The sequence below is a fragment of the Polypterus senegalus genome, chromosome 5 (genome assembly GCF_016835505.1).
Source record: "Polypterus senegalus isolate Bchr_013 chromosome 5, ASM1683550v1, whole genome shotgun sequence".
Classification (NCBI taxonomy): domain Eukaryota; kingdom Metazoa; phylum Chordata; class Cladistia; order Polypteriformes; family Polypteridae; genus Polypterus; species Polypterus senegalus.
In genome coordinates, this window is record NC_053158.1 from 102355417 (window position 1) to 102373454 (window position 18038).

At 36.3% G+C, this 18038-nt stretch overlaps 1 protein-coding gene across 3 annotated transcripts in view; it reads left to right on the forward strand.

The window, feature by feature from the left end:
• The window catches only part of LOC120529404 (calcium/calmodulin-dependent 3',5'-cyclic nucleotide phosphodiesterase 1C-like), a 697603-nt gene that overhangs the window by 657832 nt on the left and 21733 nt on the right, over positions 1-18038 (forward strand). Inside the window, exon 17 of one of the 3 annotated variants that reach the window (XM_039753172.1) lies at positions 15312-16349. The exons of the other annotated variants lie outside the window; for them this stretch is intronic. Within the exon in view, the coding sequence (XP_039609106.1) occupies positions 15312-15376 (65 nt within the window). The 3' untranslated portion in view covers positions 15377-16349. Of the gene's footprint in view, positions 1-15311; positions 16350-18038 lie in introns of those variants that run through there. 3 annotated transcript variants of the gene reach the window in all.

Consider the following 18038-nt stretch of genomic DNA (forward strand, 5'->3'; position numbering starts at 1 on the left):
GTTTACTTTTCTTCTTAATAAAAATTTTAAGGCAGTACTTCGCCGCTGCGAAGCACGGGTATTTTGCTAGTTATAAAATAATATGATAATTTAAGAAAGGTAAAGGTCTGGCACTGCTGTGTCATAAATCTATTGTTCTGGATTTATATCCTTTTACTTTACACTTGTGAAGTTTGAAAGCTGTCACTGTGTGGGGTTTACTCCAGATACTCTGATTTCCTTTCCATATTCCCAAAGACATTTACATTATGTGGTTCAGTTTCCTGCCCAGTGCTATCAAGATAGGCTCCAACCCCATAAAACTTTGAACTGGATCAAGCAGATTTGAGAATTTAATGTAAAAAAATGACAATTTACTGGGAACATCCCATTAAATCCTTTAATTGCAATGGATGGTTAAATTCTAACAGTCATGAGGAAAAGGATAACTAAATCATCAATACTTGTATCCACTTCAGATTAAATAAAAATGAATTAATCTAATATTATATTACATTGCAAAATTTATTTTAGTCTGTTGCTTTCCAAACGAAGTAGAAGGGCTAACAATGATGTGCAATTTATCTGAACGTGTGATTTGCAGTATTCTACTTAGTACACTGTGACTGATTAAAATTTTCACTTAACTGTAAGCTGGTACTGCTCATTTCTCTGACCAGAAGGCTTCCTAATTATTGTGAGCTTTTGGGAAACGCTTGTTAAAAAGACACAAAATGTCTAGAAGGCATTTTCAAATATGGTCTAAATTCACTACTGCACTGTTTCACCTTAAACCTTATTCTTGATGCTTTTTAATTATAAGCACAATTTTGCCATTTTCTTTTTTAAACCTAGACTGCTTATGATGCACCCTTTTTATCATTTTTGAAAGGTGTGAAGAATACATTTTAAACAAAGACTCTTCCCACTTGGTTTGAAAAAGTGGATTTGCATTTTCTGTCTCCTCACTCTGATGGTTTAATGGCTGCTTTCCAGATTTACTCAGATCTGTTGGTTCACACCCAAAATTTTGGTTGTGTTAGAGCAGAAATATTTTATGGTAAAATCCAGGCACCAACCCCTTTAGTGGGCTTTTATGGCCTGCAGGAGGAACAGTGACCTCCATCTAACCTCAGGTTAGAGGGACAGAAAACTGGATAAATTACTTTAAAATTTTTTGATATACCAGTACATATTAAACTTAATGTGACAGAGGCTTATATTTGCTAAGCCAAATACAGTTTATAAAGGGTTTAGCTGCAAAACAGTTGTAATCCATTTTTGTCAAAAGTGCATTATATCTTCAAAAAGCTAATTTGATGTTGAATACTTACATTTTGACATGATATTACTTTTTAACAATTGTGAGACATTGCAATAATGCAAAAATAACCACAGTAAAAAAAGACACAGTTTTAACGCTTTTGTTTTAACTCTGAAATTAATTAATGTCAGAGTCCATAGCAAAACAGTGAAAACATCAGGCAATAAACACTTATCAGTGTCTTTCCCTGAAGCACGGTATCAGGGTTCTGTTCCTCTTTCAAGTGACATTATTATATTTAACATGTCAGCCTACATGTTTGTATCTTTAAAAAATTACCAGGTTCAAAGCATCCACCAACTGTTAACTCAATCCTGCCAGGAAAATTACTAAATCTTTTTTGGAACAGCAAATGAACTGAAATACCAGGGAAAAACGTTTGCATGGTTTGTAAACACTCTGACTAACTCAGTTAGTAAACTTAACGACCGTATCTCCATTCTCCTTGGCTGAGCTCCTTTTTTCAAGGCAGTGGTAGAAAAAGAAAGAAAACCCCATGAAACCACAACAAAAGCAAGTAGTGCTCTATACCTTTTGTAAAATTTTCTAAAAATTCATACTTGTACAAAACTAATGAAACTCCTGCACCTTTGTACAAAGCCCCTTGTAAAGGTAAAGCAATGATCTGTGTTAAATTTCTATTGTTTCACAATACATATTGAGCAATATCTTGATTACTTTCATTCTGCATAAAATCAGTGTCCTCTGAAATCTGATTTTTCTGTCTACATTTCTTGTTATCATTATGTCTTCTTGGGTGCATTTCCTGAAAATCATTGATCTTTGTGAATAGTGTACAAGACAGTGACTGATGTAGGTAAAGAACGAGTGACTTTTGTGTTTCCTGAGGCCCATTGTTGTCCGACATTTAACGAATGGGTTTAACGTACTTCTTTGTTGGCTTTCCCCAGCATCAATGTCAGAAAAGCACTCACTGTCGATGATGGGCCATCAATCCCATGTATTTCAGCTGTCAAATATGTGAAAATGTAAAAAAAAATGTAATCAATAAATAAATTATAACATAGTACACAAAATAAAAGCCAATTAATTTAACGTATTATCAAAAAATCTGTACATTTTCTGAAAACGTGATGTGGCTTCTTTTCTAAAAAGAACATTGGCAAGTAGCAACAGGAAAAGGAAGCAACACTTCACAAAAGAGGAGTGAAAAAAAACTATGGAGGAGGTGTCAAAACTACAAAAGTTTTGTCTTCTAAGGCTTTTGGAAGCCCCTGAGGACTTGTACGGACACTAGAATCGTATCTTTCATATGCTCAGAGTGCACTATACAATAGTTCTTATGCTTTGGTGTGCTGTGCTATACCTCTGCTCAGCCACAGTTTGGCGATTCAACACTGGAGTTAGCTGGTATTTGCTAAGAGGTGAACCACTACCATCCAGTACCCAGCTCTCAGCATACACACCATCATTTGCCATCTGGCACAGTCCAGAGTTGTACCAGATATAAACTCCCAGGCCATTTGGTCACAGAGTCTGTAAAAAGTTCCCCATGGTTGCATATCACCTAGACATTTAGCACCAAGAACCTTTTTGGACAGGTTGGGAATAGGGATGAGCATTCCATCAAGTGCACTTAAATTCCAGGTATGCCTGCAATGTCATGAAAAAAATAATGTCATGCAAGGTTTTCCCTCCTGCTGGAAACTAAATGTAGTTATGTGCATGGTGCATTAGTAATCTTGTCACTGCATGAACAGATTTGGACCTGGCAGCCTTGATGAGGCCAAGTGCATCACCAACAGTCTGCAGGATTCCACCAGTGCCTTAGAAATGCATAGCTTTCAGAAGCTGTACAGGTGGACTGCAACACCCTGTATAGCCAGAAAGATTGCACCAAACTACAGACTGGGCGTCTTTGTAGTTCAGGATCAGTACTGAGAGGTGTTAGACAGGGAGGCAAAGTCTCAAAAATTGGATTTATTTACAGGTGCACAGAAAACAGCATCACGTGGGCTTTCTTACACAGTCTTTACCACAATAAACACAAAACACAACACAGCAATGTCTCAAAAAAATGGTGAAACTGTACAATATTTACAGTGAGTTTTACAAGTCTCCAAATGAAAAAGAAACAAAAACAATAAATGTATATACACAAATATTTGGCTGTCTTCCTAATAACAATGCATTCAGGAAGATACTGCCTGAACACACAGTACTTTCAATAATGCGATCCACAAAAAATATTTATAAAGAGAGAAATCAGTTAATATACAAAAAGACAAAAAATGCACCACAAACCCATTTTATATAAATACCTCCACCTAAACGATATTAATACCAGGAGATATTTATTTCTATATATAACAAATGAAAATATGTACAAAATAAGGTACAAGCCACTATGCTTGATGTACTTTTAAATTGAGCTACACCAAACACTCATTCGACACCACGACTCGGTCAAAAGACAACCTCTGCAGGCAGAAAGTGGCTTTTATACTCTGCATCATTTTCCCAACCAATCATCAAGCACTGTATCACCTTCTAACCAGTCACGGGTGATGTGAGCACATTCTTATGTCACGTCACATCTGCCTCTGCAAGGCCTCTGTTCAAATACCACACAGGCACGCATGTATGCACACACATAGAAATGAAGCTCGAACACTTTAAATCCATATCTAAGGTACGCGATCCTTTTTAGTTTCTGCAGTAAACTAAACACTTCACCCCTCTTTTCTTTTACTTCATTGGCGGGTGGTGCCAAGCCGCTGGCATGGAACTGGGCTGCACATAGAGCCATGTAGCCCTCCATGTCACCATGCAGCCTGAACGGCCAGCTACGTGTAGCATTGCTCCATTGAAATAGCTCTGAAATGCAAGCAAATGTGTCACTTTGCATTTTTTTCTGCTACCCACGAGAGGTTGCTGCTGTTCTTTCTTTTCTATTCACCTCACCGTAAACCAGACAGGTTCTTAAAAAGTTTATTTTTTCTTCCTTTGGTAATGCCTGGGTAGGCTCATTACCACAGGGACTGAGGGCAAAATTCTGATGTGTTTCTCAATCCAATTCGTCTTGCATCAAAGGGTCATTATTTTGTCTCTGGACAACCTGTATTTCTCTGTTAATTATTGCTAACTGAGATGCCCCAAGGGGTTCATGTCCACCTGCAAAACAACATTTAGACCAGTGACTTGGCTATTTGGACGGCATTCTGTCAAACAGCATCTCCTTTTGAGGTGCACAATTCTTTGGGTGCATGCCATTGTGGTTGCTGGTTCTAATTAAATAGCAAGTCTGACTAACTCCTTAGGAACTCAAATTGTCTATAGGTATTAAAGCTACAAAGATCCCCTTTTGCACTAATTTATAGCCTACATTGTAATTTTATATTTACACTACCTCTGTTAACCCAGCATTGCCTGGGAAATATTTTAATCTATTATTATTATTATTATTATCATAACATCACTGTTTTTTTTGTGGTCTACTTATGGTGACCTTTGTCTTTCAGGAATAGAATTATAGGCAAAATTACATATAAAGAATGACATTAAAAATAACAAGTGGTTGGTTCACTTGTTAATTTTCAGATGAGACTATATACAACCTTGGTACAAGATAACAAAGTCATTAGTGTTATGAAGTTTTCAGGAAATGTACCCTTTACTTATTCAAAAATTTGAATGTTAGCAATCAGAAATTTTCTAATTCAGATTAATGAATGAAGAATCTTCCATTTTCCCATCATTCAGATATTTCTTTTAGTCTATGCAGTATAGTGCCAGTTTCTTTAAATGAGCTTTTTAAGTGCTGCATTTGTAAGCAGCTGTTGAACACAATATGCCTTTCTCAGGATTTATTTGTATCTTTATATATTCATTACAGATGTTTTTTTACCCTGTTATTTTTTATGTAGGCATTTACAAGCTTAGAGAAATAAGAGATAAGAAAAGAAATGTTGCACACTTATCCGCACAGCAAGCCATTGAAAGAGGCAGTTTTATTAATAGCAGATAGAGAAATACACAGTTCAGAGTAACACTTCTGATGCCATCAGGTCATGAATGTTGTGGACAGAAAATTGTAGAGGAGCAGAGCTCAGAAAAGGAGAGTATTAAAGGTGAAGGGGTCAAGCTAGCTGCACAGTGAAACAAAATAAGTCATGTCAACTAAAAAAATTTCTTACTGAAGCAAAAATTGACAAAAAAGTACTTTGTATCAATGCTTTGATACATCTGCATTTCTATCGTGTTGCCCATTATTTAGGAATTTTTGAGTTTAGAGAGATAAGAAAAGAAATGTCACAGATACTTATCAGCATAGGATGTCTCTGAAACAGTCCCTGTCCTTGATGGCAGATGATGAGTCAGAGAGAGACTGAGAAGCATGCAGCAGAGATACAAACAATCAACAACAGAATGAGGCAGTGCAAAGTGACACTTCTGATTCTATTACATCATGAATGTTCTGGGCAGGGAAATGTATAGTAACACATATCCGAAAAAGAGGAGTAGGTTGAAAGTGAAGGATGTAGGTGGTTGCAGCAAGCTGAACAGAGTAAAACAACACAAGCCACATTGCATGTTGAAGCTTGTTACTGAAGTAAAATCTCTCTATTATAAACACAAATCTTAAGAGGGAGACGAGACAATTTGACATCCCGTGAGAGACACTTTAACGTCTCGCGAGACAAGGCAGTGAGACAACATGTAAAACAAGTTCACAGACATCTAACCAAACAGTTGTTGGAAAGCTTTTGGCAGACACACTTCATGTTGTTTTTACAAAAGTTTTAAAGTAAAAGTGAAAATAATGTATATGTAACAATTCCCATGAAAATAACAATCTCTTTAAATTGTATATCCGATAAACCAAACCTGGGGGTGAACAAGTAAGTGAGCACAAGGCAGAGCCCCCTAGTTGTATATAAAACACAGAAGGTGCCAGATATGTTCAGTATCACTGGGCTGCAAAACAGTTGATTGCCGCAGAATGTGCCAGGCGCAACACTGCAGTGATCACAATAATGTAACTGTAGTCTGGTATTATTGTGCTGATTAGCAGACTATGATTGTGTAGTTGTGTATAAATAACAAAAATGAAATATTATTAAGTATTAAAAATAATTTTAAATGGAAGTGAACTGTTTAGGGAAGAGGTTTTAATAAAGGTATGGAGGGTTATGTTTATTTGTGGCTAGATTCCAATAAAGTTTATGCTGGGTCTATGAAGACCCTAGATAGGTGATAGTGTTTGTTTAGAGTCTAATGTATTCAAGGGTTAATTATATTTATGAAAAGGGACACAGTCGTAGTTGAAAAGCAAATACAGAAGGGGGCTCAGCACACAGCCCTGTGGTGCACCCATACTCACAAACATGGTATAAGATGTTTGTTTACCCATCCTAACATTCCTGAGCCTAGAAAATCCAATATCCAATTGCATGTGGTAGCATTCAAATCTAAGGAATGGAGTTTGCTGACCAGCTTCGAGGGGACAATCATACTGAATGCAGAACTGTAGGCTATAAATAGCATTCTAGATCACTTGGACGGACATCGTTTTTTGCACCCAACACACGTTTATTCACACCACACTATGTACAATATTTACAGTTCAGTGCACGTCCCAGTGCTTCCAGCACCGATCCCCCAGGCCTCACAGTCTAAATGCCTTTATAGCCACCTCCAATCCTCTCTCCAGCTCCATCCTTCTTACACCCGACTTCCGCTGCTGAATGAAGGGAGGCAGCCCCTTATATAGGAACCCGGATGGGCTCCAGCTGCTTCCCAGCAATCTCCCGCGGACACACCCCCGTGTGGCGGAAGTGCTGGCTGTGCACCCGAAAGCCATTCGGGTGTCCCTGCTCCTCTTCCCCTCAGCACTTCCTGGTGGGGTTGTTCAGGCACCGGGGCGCAGCCTGGCGGTGGCCACGGGCCCCTACAGGGTTGGGCTTCCAAGCCCTCTACCCGTGGCCCCCAACACAACCAGGGCAGTCGCCCCCTCACGGTCACACGCAGCCGCATGAGACTATATATATATATATATATATATATATATATATGTATGTATGTGTGTGTGTGTGTGTGTAATATATGTAATACTAAAATTCAGACACACTTGGTTAATAAGTAATTGTATCTTTTGTGGTACACTCATTTAATCTTTAAAATTTCTGATTCAAGAAAATGTAATAGATTTAGAAGTCTGACAAAATAAAGAAGTGTTATAGAAAAACTCTACTATTTATTTATTTATTTACAGATAGAAAGATAGGTAAATGGGTAGATAAGTAAGTAAAAAAAATTAAAATGTATACACACATTTTGATCTGAAAGAAGGAGAAGAGAAAAAAAAAGAAAATTTCTGTTAGTGTGTCAGAGAGAGGATATGTGGCATTGTTCATAATGGTACTCAGTTTTGTTTCCTTTGCTACTACCTCTAGGGGGTCTGGAGTGCATCCCTATAACTGAGTTTAGCCTTTTAACTAGTTTGTTAATTTGGTGAGCCTCTCTTGAACTGATGTTACCAGCCCAGCACACCATAGTACAACACTGCACTGGCCATCACAGATTTATAGAAGATGTGAAGAATGTCACTTTCCACATTAAAGGAACCCAGTTTCCTCAGGAAAAAGAGTCTGCTCTGCCCTTTCTTATATAGTTCTTCTGTGTTCCGAGACTAGTCTAACCTTTCATTAATGTGGACCCCCAAGTACTTATAGGAGTGACCCACCTCTACATCCACTCCCTAAATAGTGATATGACACAGTGTTTCTTTGGTGCAGTGAAAGTCAATAACCAGTTCCTTGGTTTTGGTGATGTTAAGATGCAAACAAATTCTTTCTGTACCAAGAAACGAAGTTCTGCACCTGACTCCTATAGTCTGTCTCATTTCCCTTGATCAATATAACTGAGAATGTTCAGAATCATCTGAGAATTTATTCAAGTGACTTGACCTAGCGTTATAATTATAGTTATATATAGTAAAGTGAAAAAGAGACAGGGCTTTTCTTGTGGAGCTCCAGTGTTTCTCAAATCTGTGAGAAAAAATACAAGTGAGAATAAGCCAATGTTTGTCTGATTGGCAAACTGCATTGAGTCCAGGTGGTCTACTAAAAGAACAAAGGTGTAGTCCTGGACCCGTTTCTCAAAGTTCTTATGATGTGAGTCGTGGTCTGTAGTCATTAGGTAAAGAAGTGCCTGCATTCTTTGGAACGGGAACAATGCAGGGTGTTTTTACAGAGCAGTGATAGTATCTGAAGTCTTAGGGACAGACCGAACAGGATGACTAGAGGGCACCAAAAAGTTGGTCAGCACAGGCTTTAAGAGATTGAGAACTGACTCTATCTGGTCCCACAGGTTTTTCTGTGCATAGCTTCCTTAGTTGTTTCCTTACTTGGTCTTAAGTTATGGACTGCCCACACTGATGGCCAGAGGTGGACTCAACAACAACAACATTTATTTATATAGCACATTTTCATACAAAAAAATGTAGCTCAAAGTGCTTTACAAAATGAAGAATAGAAAAATAGAAGACACAATAAAAAATAAAAATAAGTCAACATTAATTAACATAGAATAAGTAAGGTCTGATGGCCAGGGTGGACAGAAAAAACAAAAAAAACTCCAGACGGCTGGAGAAAAAAAATAAAATCTGCAGGGATTCCAGACCAATCCCCTCTGGGCAATCTACCTAACATAAATGAAACAGTCCTCTTTGTATTTAGGGTTCTCATGGAAGGACCTGATGCTGATGATGATGGTCACGCAGACTTCTGGCTTTCAGTCCATCAATGTTGGAGCATCATGATGCTTTGAGAAGGTGGTGGTGGTGCGCTGCCACCACAAAGAAACCGGAAAAAGAAACAGAAGAGAGAGTAGGGGTCAGTACGGATTTTAGAGCCAATATGAATAGTTATTATGATGAATTGAACATACAGAGTATCAGTATTAAGTTAAAGTGAAGTTAGAGAAAGGCCATGTTAAAGTAATGTGTTTTTAGCAGTTTTTTAAAGTGCTCCACTGTATTTGCCTGGCGAATTCCTATTGGCAAGCTATTCCAGATTTTAGGTGCATAACAGCAGAAGGCCACCTCACCACTTCTTTTAAGTTTAGCTTTTGGAATTCTAAGGAGACACTCATTTGAGGATCTAAGGTTACGATTTGGAATATAGGGTGTCAGACATTCCGATATATAAGATGGAGGAGATTATTTAAGGCTTTATAAACCATAAGCAGAATTTTAAAGTCAGTCCTGAATGACACAGGTAACCAGTGTAGTGACATCAAAACTGGAGAGCTGTGCTCGGATTTTCTTTTCCTAGTTAGGATTCTAGTAGCTGCATTCTGCACTCATTGCAAGTGATTTATGTCTTTTTTGGGTAGTCCTGAGAGGATTGCGTTACAGTAATCTAGTCTACTGAAAACAAAAGCGTAAATTAATTTCTCAGCATCTTTCAATGATATAAGAGGTCTAACTTTGCTATGTTTCTTAAGTGAAAAATGCTGTCCTAGTGGTCTGATGAATATGTGATTTAAAATTCAGATTACAGTCAACAGTTATCCCTAAATTTTTTACTTCCATCTTAACTTTTAATCCTAATGCATCAAGTTTATTTCTGATAACCTCATTGAATCCATTATTGCCAATTACTAAAATTTCAGTTTTCTCTTTATTTAGTTTGAGAAAATTACTATTCATCCATTCAGAAATACCAGTAAGACATTGTGTTAGTGTATCGAAAGAGTCAGAGTCATCAGGTGCTATTGATAAGTACAGCTGTGTGTCATCAGCATAGCTGTGGTAGCTCACGTTGTAACCTGAGATAATCTGACCTAACGGAAGCATATAGATTGAAAAGAGCAGCGGACCCAGGATAGAGCCTTGTGGAACACCATATAGAATATCATGTGTCTTTGAGTTGCGATTACCACAACTCACAAAGAATTTTCTCCCTGCCAGGTAGGATTCAAACCAATTTAAGACACTGCCAGAGAGGCCCACCCATTGACTAAGGCGATTTCTAAGAATATTATGATCAATGGTGTCAAATGCGGCACTCAGATCTAAGAGGATGAGAACAGATAAATGGCCTCTGTCTGCATTCACCGCAAATCATTTACTACTTTAACGAGTGCAGTTTCTGTGCTGTGATTTGTTCTGAAACCTGACTGAAATTTATCAAGAATAGCATGTTTATTGAGGTGGTCATTTAACTGCATAATGACTGCCTTCTCTAGAATTTTACTTAAGAAGGGCAGGTTAGAGATGGGTCTAAAATTTTCAAAGCAGAGGGTCAAGATTATTTTTCTTGAGCAGGGGTTTAACTACAGCAGTCTTAAGACAGTCTGGGAAGATCCCCGTATCTAATGATGAATTAACTATGTCAAGAATATTGTCAATTAGCACGCCTGATACTTCTTTGAAAAACCTTGTTGGTATTGGGTCAAGGACGCAGGTGGAGGGTTTCAGTTGAGAGATTATACTATGTAATTCAGGTAAATCTATCCTGGTGAAAGCATTTAATTTGTTTATAATGGAGTACCGGGGCTTTGGAGGTTCTGCAGTGTTGGGGAGATATACTATATTATCTCTAATATCATTAATTTTTTGATTGAAAAATACAGCAATGTTCTCACAGGTTTCACTAGAAGTATTCTGGGGGCATTCCTTTGTGTTACCTGGGTTTAACAGATGATCAATTGTAGAAAATAAGACTCTGGGATTACTAGCATTGTTATTTATAATCTTAGAGAAATAGAAGCGCCTCTCAAGATGGACTGTGTTATTGTATTCTGTTATTTTAACCTTCAATATCTCATAATGGATAGTTAGTTTAGTTTTTCTCCATTTACGCTCAGCTCTATTACATGTTCTTTTTAAATCAGACACTCTTTGGGTCTTCCATGGAATAACAACGCTAGAAGACTTGTCACCGGCCATTCCAGCTGACGTTGTAGGAGTCGTTGATGGTATGAGGAGTTTAGTCATTTAAATAAGGTGGCAGTGGGAGGAAAATTATATTAAACAATTGGTTCAGAATGTTAGCATTGTCCACATCCCCTTATAGTTCAGTACTCCTGGATTACTTGAGTTTAGTAATTATACTCAGTACATTCCAGGCAACTTTCATGTTATTCTGAGTGAGTTTTTTTTTTTCCTTTTTAGCTTTGTAAGCATCCTTTCCTTCACTCTGCTTTTTCTTTAGTATATGCTTTATGTCCTTCAGAGCCTCTTTGTCAGAGCCTTTTTTCTCATTCAGGAGACCTTTTAGCTCCTTAGTAATACAAGGTTTGTTGTTTTCACAGCAACTCACTGTCTTTGTGGGTATAATTGCGTTGACACAGAAGTTAATATAGTCTATGATGAAGTGATTGAGTGCTTTAGTATTGCCCCCATGTGACTCACACACCATTTCCCAGTCTGTCATTTGGAAGCAGTCGTTCAGGGCCATTTCAGCCTCAAGGCTCCACTTCTTCACTATTCTGGGGATAACAGCCATGCAATAAGAGGCTTGTAGTTGGGAATGAGATGAATCAAGTTGTGCTCAGATTTGCCTAAAGGTGTCAGTAGTTTACATTTAAAGGCACCTTTGACATTTGAATACAACAGGTCCAGCTTATTATTTCCTTGAGTGGGACATGTCACAAACTGATAGAAATTTGTCTTAGCTCCTTCCAAAGTCAATTGGTTGAAGTGACCACATATTATAAGTGCAGGGTTTGAGTGAGTTGTTAAAATATTGGTGAAAGAATTAGTCATTTCCATTATTAAGTCTCCATTTGTGGAGGGAAGAATATAAACATTAAAAAGGTTGATGTAATTTATCTCCAAAGGGCAAATAATGTGGACGAATTCCCACAGCCAGAATTCCTTTGTCTGAGTTAGAAATTGTAGTTTTAACTCTAATATGTACCATTTTACACCATTCTTTATTCACATAGATGACCAGCCCCTCTCCTATCTTTTTTCCACACCGCACTGGGTCTCTGTCTGCTCAAATAAGATGAAATCTTTTAAGCATTAAACAATGTCAGGTATATTAGGTATAAGCCAGTTCTCCATAAAATAGAAAATGCCAATGTACTTGTATGCTCCATGACCTGCTGTAAGCATAGACAGTTCATCCATCTTATTAGACAGAGATCAAAATTTTCCAATTACAATAGTTCTAAAACCTTTTCACCTTGCTTTTAGTCTCACGCCGATACATCAACCCCCTTCTGTGGACAAACAGCTCCACAGAAAGTGAAATTAAAGTGTAACTGAGTTCCTTAGGTACTCCGGATTGCCGGGCAAGTAACTGATTACAGGAGTATTTAATACACCCCACTTTTGTTTCTTAGTGTCTCTTATGTTTCCAGATGTTGCAGACATAAGGCAGCCTTTGGGTCCTCACCACTCTATCCATGTTTGCAGCCTATCTGAAGTGCACTCAAGACAATTCGAGGCCTGAATTTGCATACATTGCTATTATTCTGTAAATGTGCTATTATTCTGTAAATGTAGATCGATTTACAATCCATGTATCCAATTTCTAGTGGCTACTATCAGTGACAAGCCAGACGCCAGATTAATTCTAATCAATTCCAATCTTCGATACAACTAGTAACTAGTAAATATGATGAGAAACAAAAAGAAAAACAGTGAGATATACAGAGCTTCTCTAAAATGGCTGCTAGCTGCACAGTGCCTGGAAGTATGCAATGTATGATTTACAATGTCAATGTGTAGATACAGCAACATTTTTGGAATGTTCTCATAGATTTGAATGCACTTAAGCAGACACATCATGCATCCTTTGATTAGTGTTAAGTTTGTTATATAGTTTAGAGTTCAGCTCTGCAGCCAAATAGTATGGCTAATTGGATATGGATAATTTTTTAGTTTAAATATTTATGATGTAACAAAGTGCTTTATATATAAATTCTGTCTATTAGTCCTTTTTTTACTTTTATTAAATAATGAACTGTTTACTTTTAGAACTTCCCTTTTATGTAGGTACAATAGAACACACAGTGACAGCTTTATTCAACAGATAAAAGACAACCATAAATCTGTATTGCAGACATGCAAAGAAATTCACCCACATTAGAAGAGGGTAATTTAGAATTTCTAAAAAGCTGACCAGAATGTTAAAAGTGTTGTGTATATATGTTAAAAAAATTGACATGCATTCTAGGCAAAATGGTCAAATGGGAGTGCAGACGTGCAGATTTTACAGCCAGTTCATAAACATATTTATTCATTCGTTTTCCTCTGCTTATCCACAGTTCATTAACTTAAAATATGTAAAATATATAAAAGATTTTTTTAATTATATGTAATGAATTATTTATATACATTTCATTTTATTTCATTCTAAATTTATTTTGAATACACAATGTGAGGTCTAAAGCTTGAAAGTACAACTTATGAGAGGCACCTAGGGGTGCAATCTCCAGGTAGTGTTCAGAAACCATTATGAAGGCTAAAAGAAAGTTAGGTTATAAAGCAATATGTAAAGAGTACAAGTCAAAGGAGGTTATGCTTAAGTGCTGTAGTGTACAGGTAAAACATCACCTGAAGTACTGTGTGTAGGTTCGCTATGTAGACTACAAAAAAGATGGAACAGCATTAGACAAAGTCCAGAGAAGAGCAACTTACACTACGTTTACATTACAAGGTTCACTTAATTGTGATCTGGCTATTCTTATTCTTTTCACATAGCCACAAATCAGTTTTGTATTCAATCTAGTACCACATATGGAAGTGTGTCCACACAGCCCTGAAAACATCAGATATGTGTCACATTAAGGGAAAAAATTGGATTTGAGTCACTTCTGCCTGGTAATGTGAACATAGTCAGTGACTGATTCAGGGAATGAGAGATATGAACTTTTATGAGAGATCAAAGGAGTTGAAACTTTTCAGTTTAATGTAGTCTTAATGTGTTCAGTAAAAAGTGTCACTTGAGCACACAAAAAAGGAATTTGAAACTGAAGAAACAGTGATATATATATATAACTGCATATTGTTATTTTGGAACCTAGTACTATAATAAACTACTTTATGCATGTAGAGCAGCAGAATGATGTAATAGTTAGTACAGCTCCAGGACCCTGGGTTCTAACATCAGTGTTGTTTTTGCAAGTCCTCACCTTGTTTGCATGGAGTTTCTGTGAAAACTCAATTTTCCTCACATATCCAAAAGAGATATGAATGTTAACGTAACTGGCAAATTTAAACTGACCCTGAATTTGAGCATGTATAAGAATGCCCATTTATGGACTGGTGCTCAATCTGTGCATGGTGTTCTCGTGATAGACGCCTGCCCATCCTCATCATAAAAATGTAATTAAATAGGTTCAGTGAAGAAATGGACTATATTATTTAATTTTAAAGACTAAAGCTAACTTTAAGTCAATAACACAAAGTAAATATGAAGAGCATCATTCATGTGAAAGTACCTCACATTACTAGATGTCATATTGGGAGTCCAGTTGCTTTACTGCCTCCCATGGAGGTACATTTGACTCAGTGACGCTGAATCGGTCTTTACTATTTATGTTCAAGGGTGAAGATAGCCTGCAAATGACAGCATCTGATAAAGGACTGGTTCTTGCTTTTTCCCCAAGATGGTTAGAACAGACTCTGCCCTAGCGTATTTCACTTAATGAAGTTCAGTAAAATATTATATTATATTTTATTATATTATATTATATTCAAAACTTTTCAGTATTTACAATGATTACTAGTTTAAATTTATCAAAGTATTTTGAGTGGCTATAATTTTTTTTTAAATTAACCAACAATAGCATATTACATTTTAACAGCAACAACAACTATAAGTTTGCATAAACAGTAAAACATGTAAAACTGTAAAAATGCTGTATTTGCTTATGACTTTGATATTATGATGTCTTTAATATAACCTGTTATATAAGCATTTTGGTACAAATGGCAAGTCATTTCTTTCCTTCTTCTAGCAGCAGATCTCCGTATGAAGAAATTGAAAATTGCCACTAATTTGGCAATATTTCTTTTTTTTCCCAGAAGCTGAGCTGGATGTGAAGAAAGATGCTGATTCTGCTGCTGCTGATGGTGACGGTGCAAACTAAATCCAAACTTTTAGCTGAGACTTCTCATTTTAAAACATGAACATTTCCAGGGATGGACATTGTACAGTGTTTCAACACTCTTCCCCTTAAGAGTTGTAGATGTGATTTTTATATTTTTCTCTTTTTTTGTACAGGCAAGAAGAATGAGTCATAACTACTGTTTCCAAAATGGTGGAATTGCACATTAATTAGCCTAGGTTATTTCAAATCATGCTTTTTGAAAAGGATTAGGCCAACATTACTAGTAATGACATATACCCACACTGTATGTTAAGAACATGCATCAGGACTCACTTGTTTGTTAGAACTTCAAAATAAATTTCAAATGTCATTCTGAAATACAAGATTGTATGAGATTTTAAAATGCGACCCAAAAAGCAGTGCACAATATAAGTAAGAGATCAGCTGCTGTAAGTTTATGAGATTTTCAAAATATGTCTCAACTAACCCATTTATTTGCACAACATAAACAGAAATAGCAAAATAATGTGGAATGTCCTTGAAATTATTGATCTTACTGATAAATGCATGAATTTATATTGTATTCTGCTTATTTAAGACTGCTGGTCTTACTAGAAAAAAAAGCATTTTGATGAAGGGCAGCTGTGATCATGCAAAATACACTTATTATATTAGCTATGAAAACTGCTGACACAAAAAGGCGCATTAAAGTCATCCAGTTGTGAATATGCTGGTGCCTGTAACAATTCTGTGTATGATGCCAGTTAATCTAATTCTTATTGTGGTTGTGGACTTCATGCAGGAGTGTCAGCTTGTATGTTCTGTAAATGACACAAATAGTAAGCTAAAGTTGTAAAATTAAGTTGTTTTATAATAGAATGAAAATGTCCAGGGCTATTCCATTTGTTCTTAAACTTCTCCTTCATATAATATCTGAGTCAAATAGAAATATTAAACAATTAATATTTTCATTAAATTACAACAATCTTGAATAATTGGGTTATGAAGTATTTGTATTACACCAAGCAACATAGAAGAGGTTTAGTATCATACATAGTGGAATCTATAATAGAATATATCATGTTTAATTTATAGGAGAAATAATCTAAAATGTAATGATGTCCCTTAATATTGTTGATGTTAATATACATTTAGTAATATCAAAAGTGAAAATTAGCAAATAGTTTTCAGTCAAACTAAAATGATGCTTTGTGTATGTGTTGACAGGAGGGTAATCAAAAGCATTGACAAAGGATATTAAATTCTATACATTATGAAGTCATTTGTATCAGTTCATAGAAATTTAAAGTCAATGGCATTCCAAGATGCTTATATAGAAATAAAAATTAACGCATTAGATTTCCTTCCCTATGTGAAAATGGTGGGTGATGAATATATAGCTTCCAGTTTTTGTATATCTTGTAGGTTGTAAAATCTCAGATATTAATATTTTCTACCTGCCAAGTACAAATTGTGAATCTGATCTCAGTTAAAGTAGTATGAGATTTATGTAGTTAAAACTGGAGAGTTTTTTATTAACAGGATCCTTCCAGTACACCTTTTGGTTGTTTGAATTTTTTTTTATAATAAGATCACCTCAACTTCCTTGGCTGCTTGAGAAATGACATCCCTCCTGCATGTCCTGGGTGAGCCTTGGTCTTTTCCCATCAGTCTGTGCCCAGTACACCCTAAGGAGTATATCCAAAGAACATCCTTATTACATACTCAAACCACCAAGTCAAAGTTCTGGTATGAATAAAGCCATTCCTACATTCAGGAGGTTAATGGCAATACATCCATTCATCCAATTTTAATTAGTACAGTACTGGCTCATTTGTATTTCTCAATATTAGAGTAATGGTTAATAGTGAGCTATAAAAAGAAAGCTTGTCCACCGCTCTTCTCTGTTGTATATACACAAAAGGTTGCTTGCAGATCAAGGGTTCATATGTAACCTGGAAATGTAACTGTCATACTGTATCGCCTGATTCCTATTTGTGACCTGCTCAATACTCTTCCACTAAAGCTTCTGTGTGCCAGGACTGTTTAACTACTGCTGAATATTTTCAACAGATAAGAGGTCAGACTAGTTTCTATATACTGTATATGTTTATTTGTTAAGGGCTTTCAAGCCGGTAACTAGTGATCTACATTATTACAAGTTGAATCTTGTTGGTGCTTTGGTTAATTTGATGAAAGTAAAGGCATTATTTATGAGTACATTGAATAGAGCTGAGCATTTTTCAAAGAGAAAGGAAGGGAGAGAGAGAGAGAAAAAGATTTCTCCTTGAATGTATGGCAGTTATTTTTGTGATTGTCAGAGTCTTTAGTGGATAAAAAAAGAACAACACTATCACCTGTTGCTATTGGGTAATTTAATATGTATGGCCAGACCTTCAGAATCAGTATAGGACTCTGAAAGTTCAATTAGCCCCAGAGAAAATTCTAGTAAGCATTTCCTATTAAAGGAGAATTAGCAGCAGCATTGTTGACTATGTATGGTCTTAGCCCCCCATTATTGTCAATAGAGACTTTATACACATATTTAGAATTAGATTTTATATAAAAGTAATTTTATAATTATTATCATAAAAAAGAGAAAGCAGTAGGTAGAGGCATGTACTGCCTTCCGTACATTTATATTTTCCTAAAAGTGAACATGTAAATTATATATTGGTTGTGTAATATGTATCATATATTT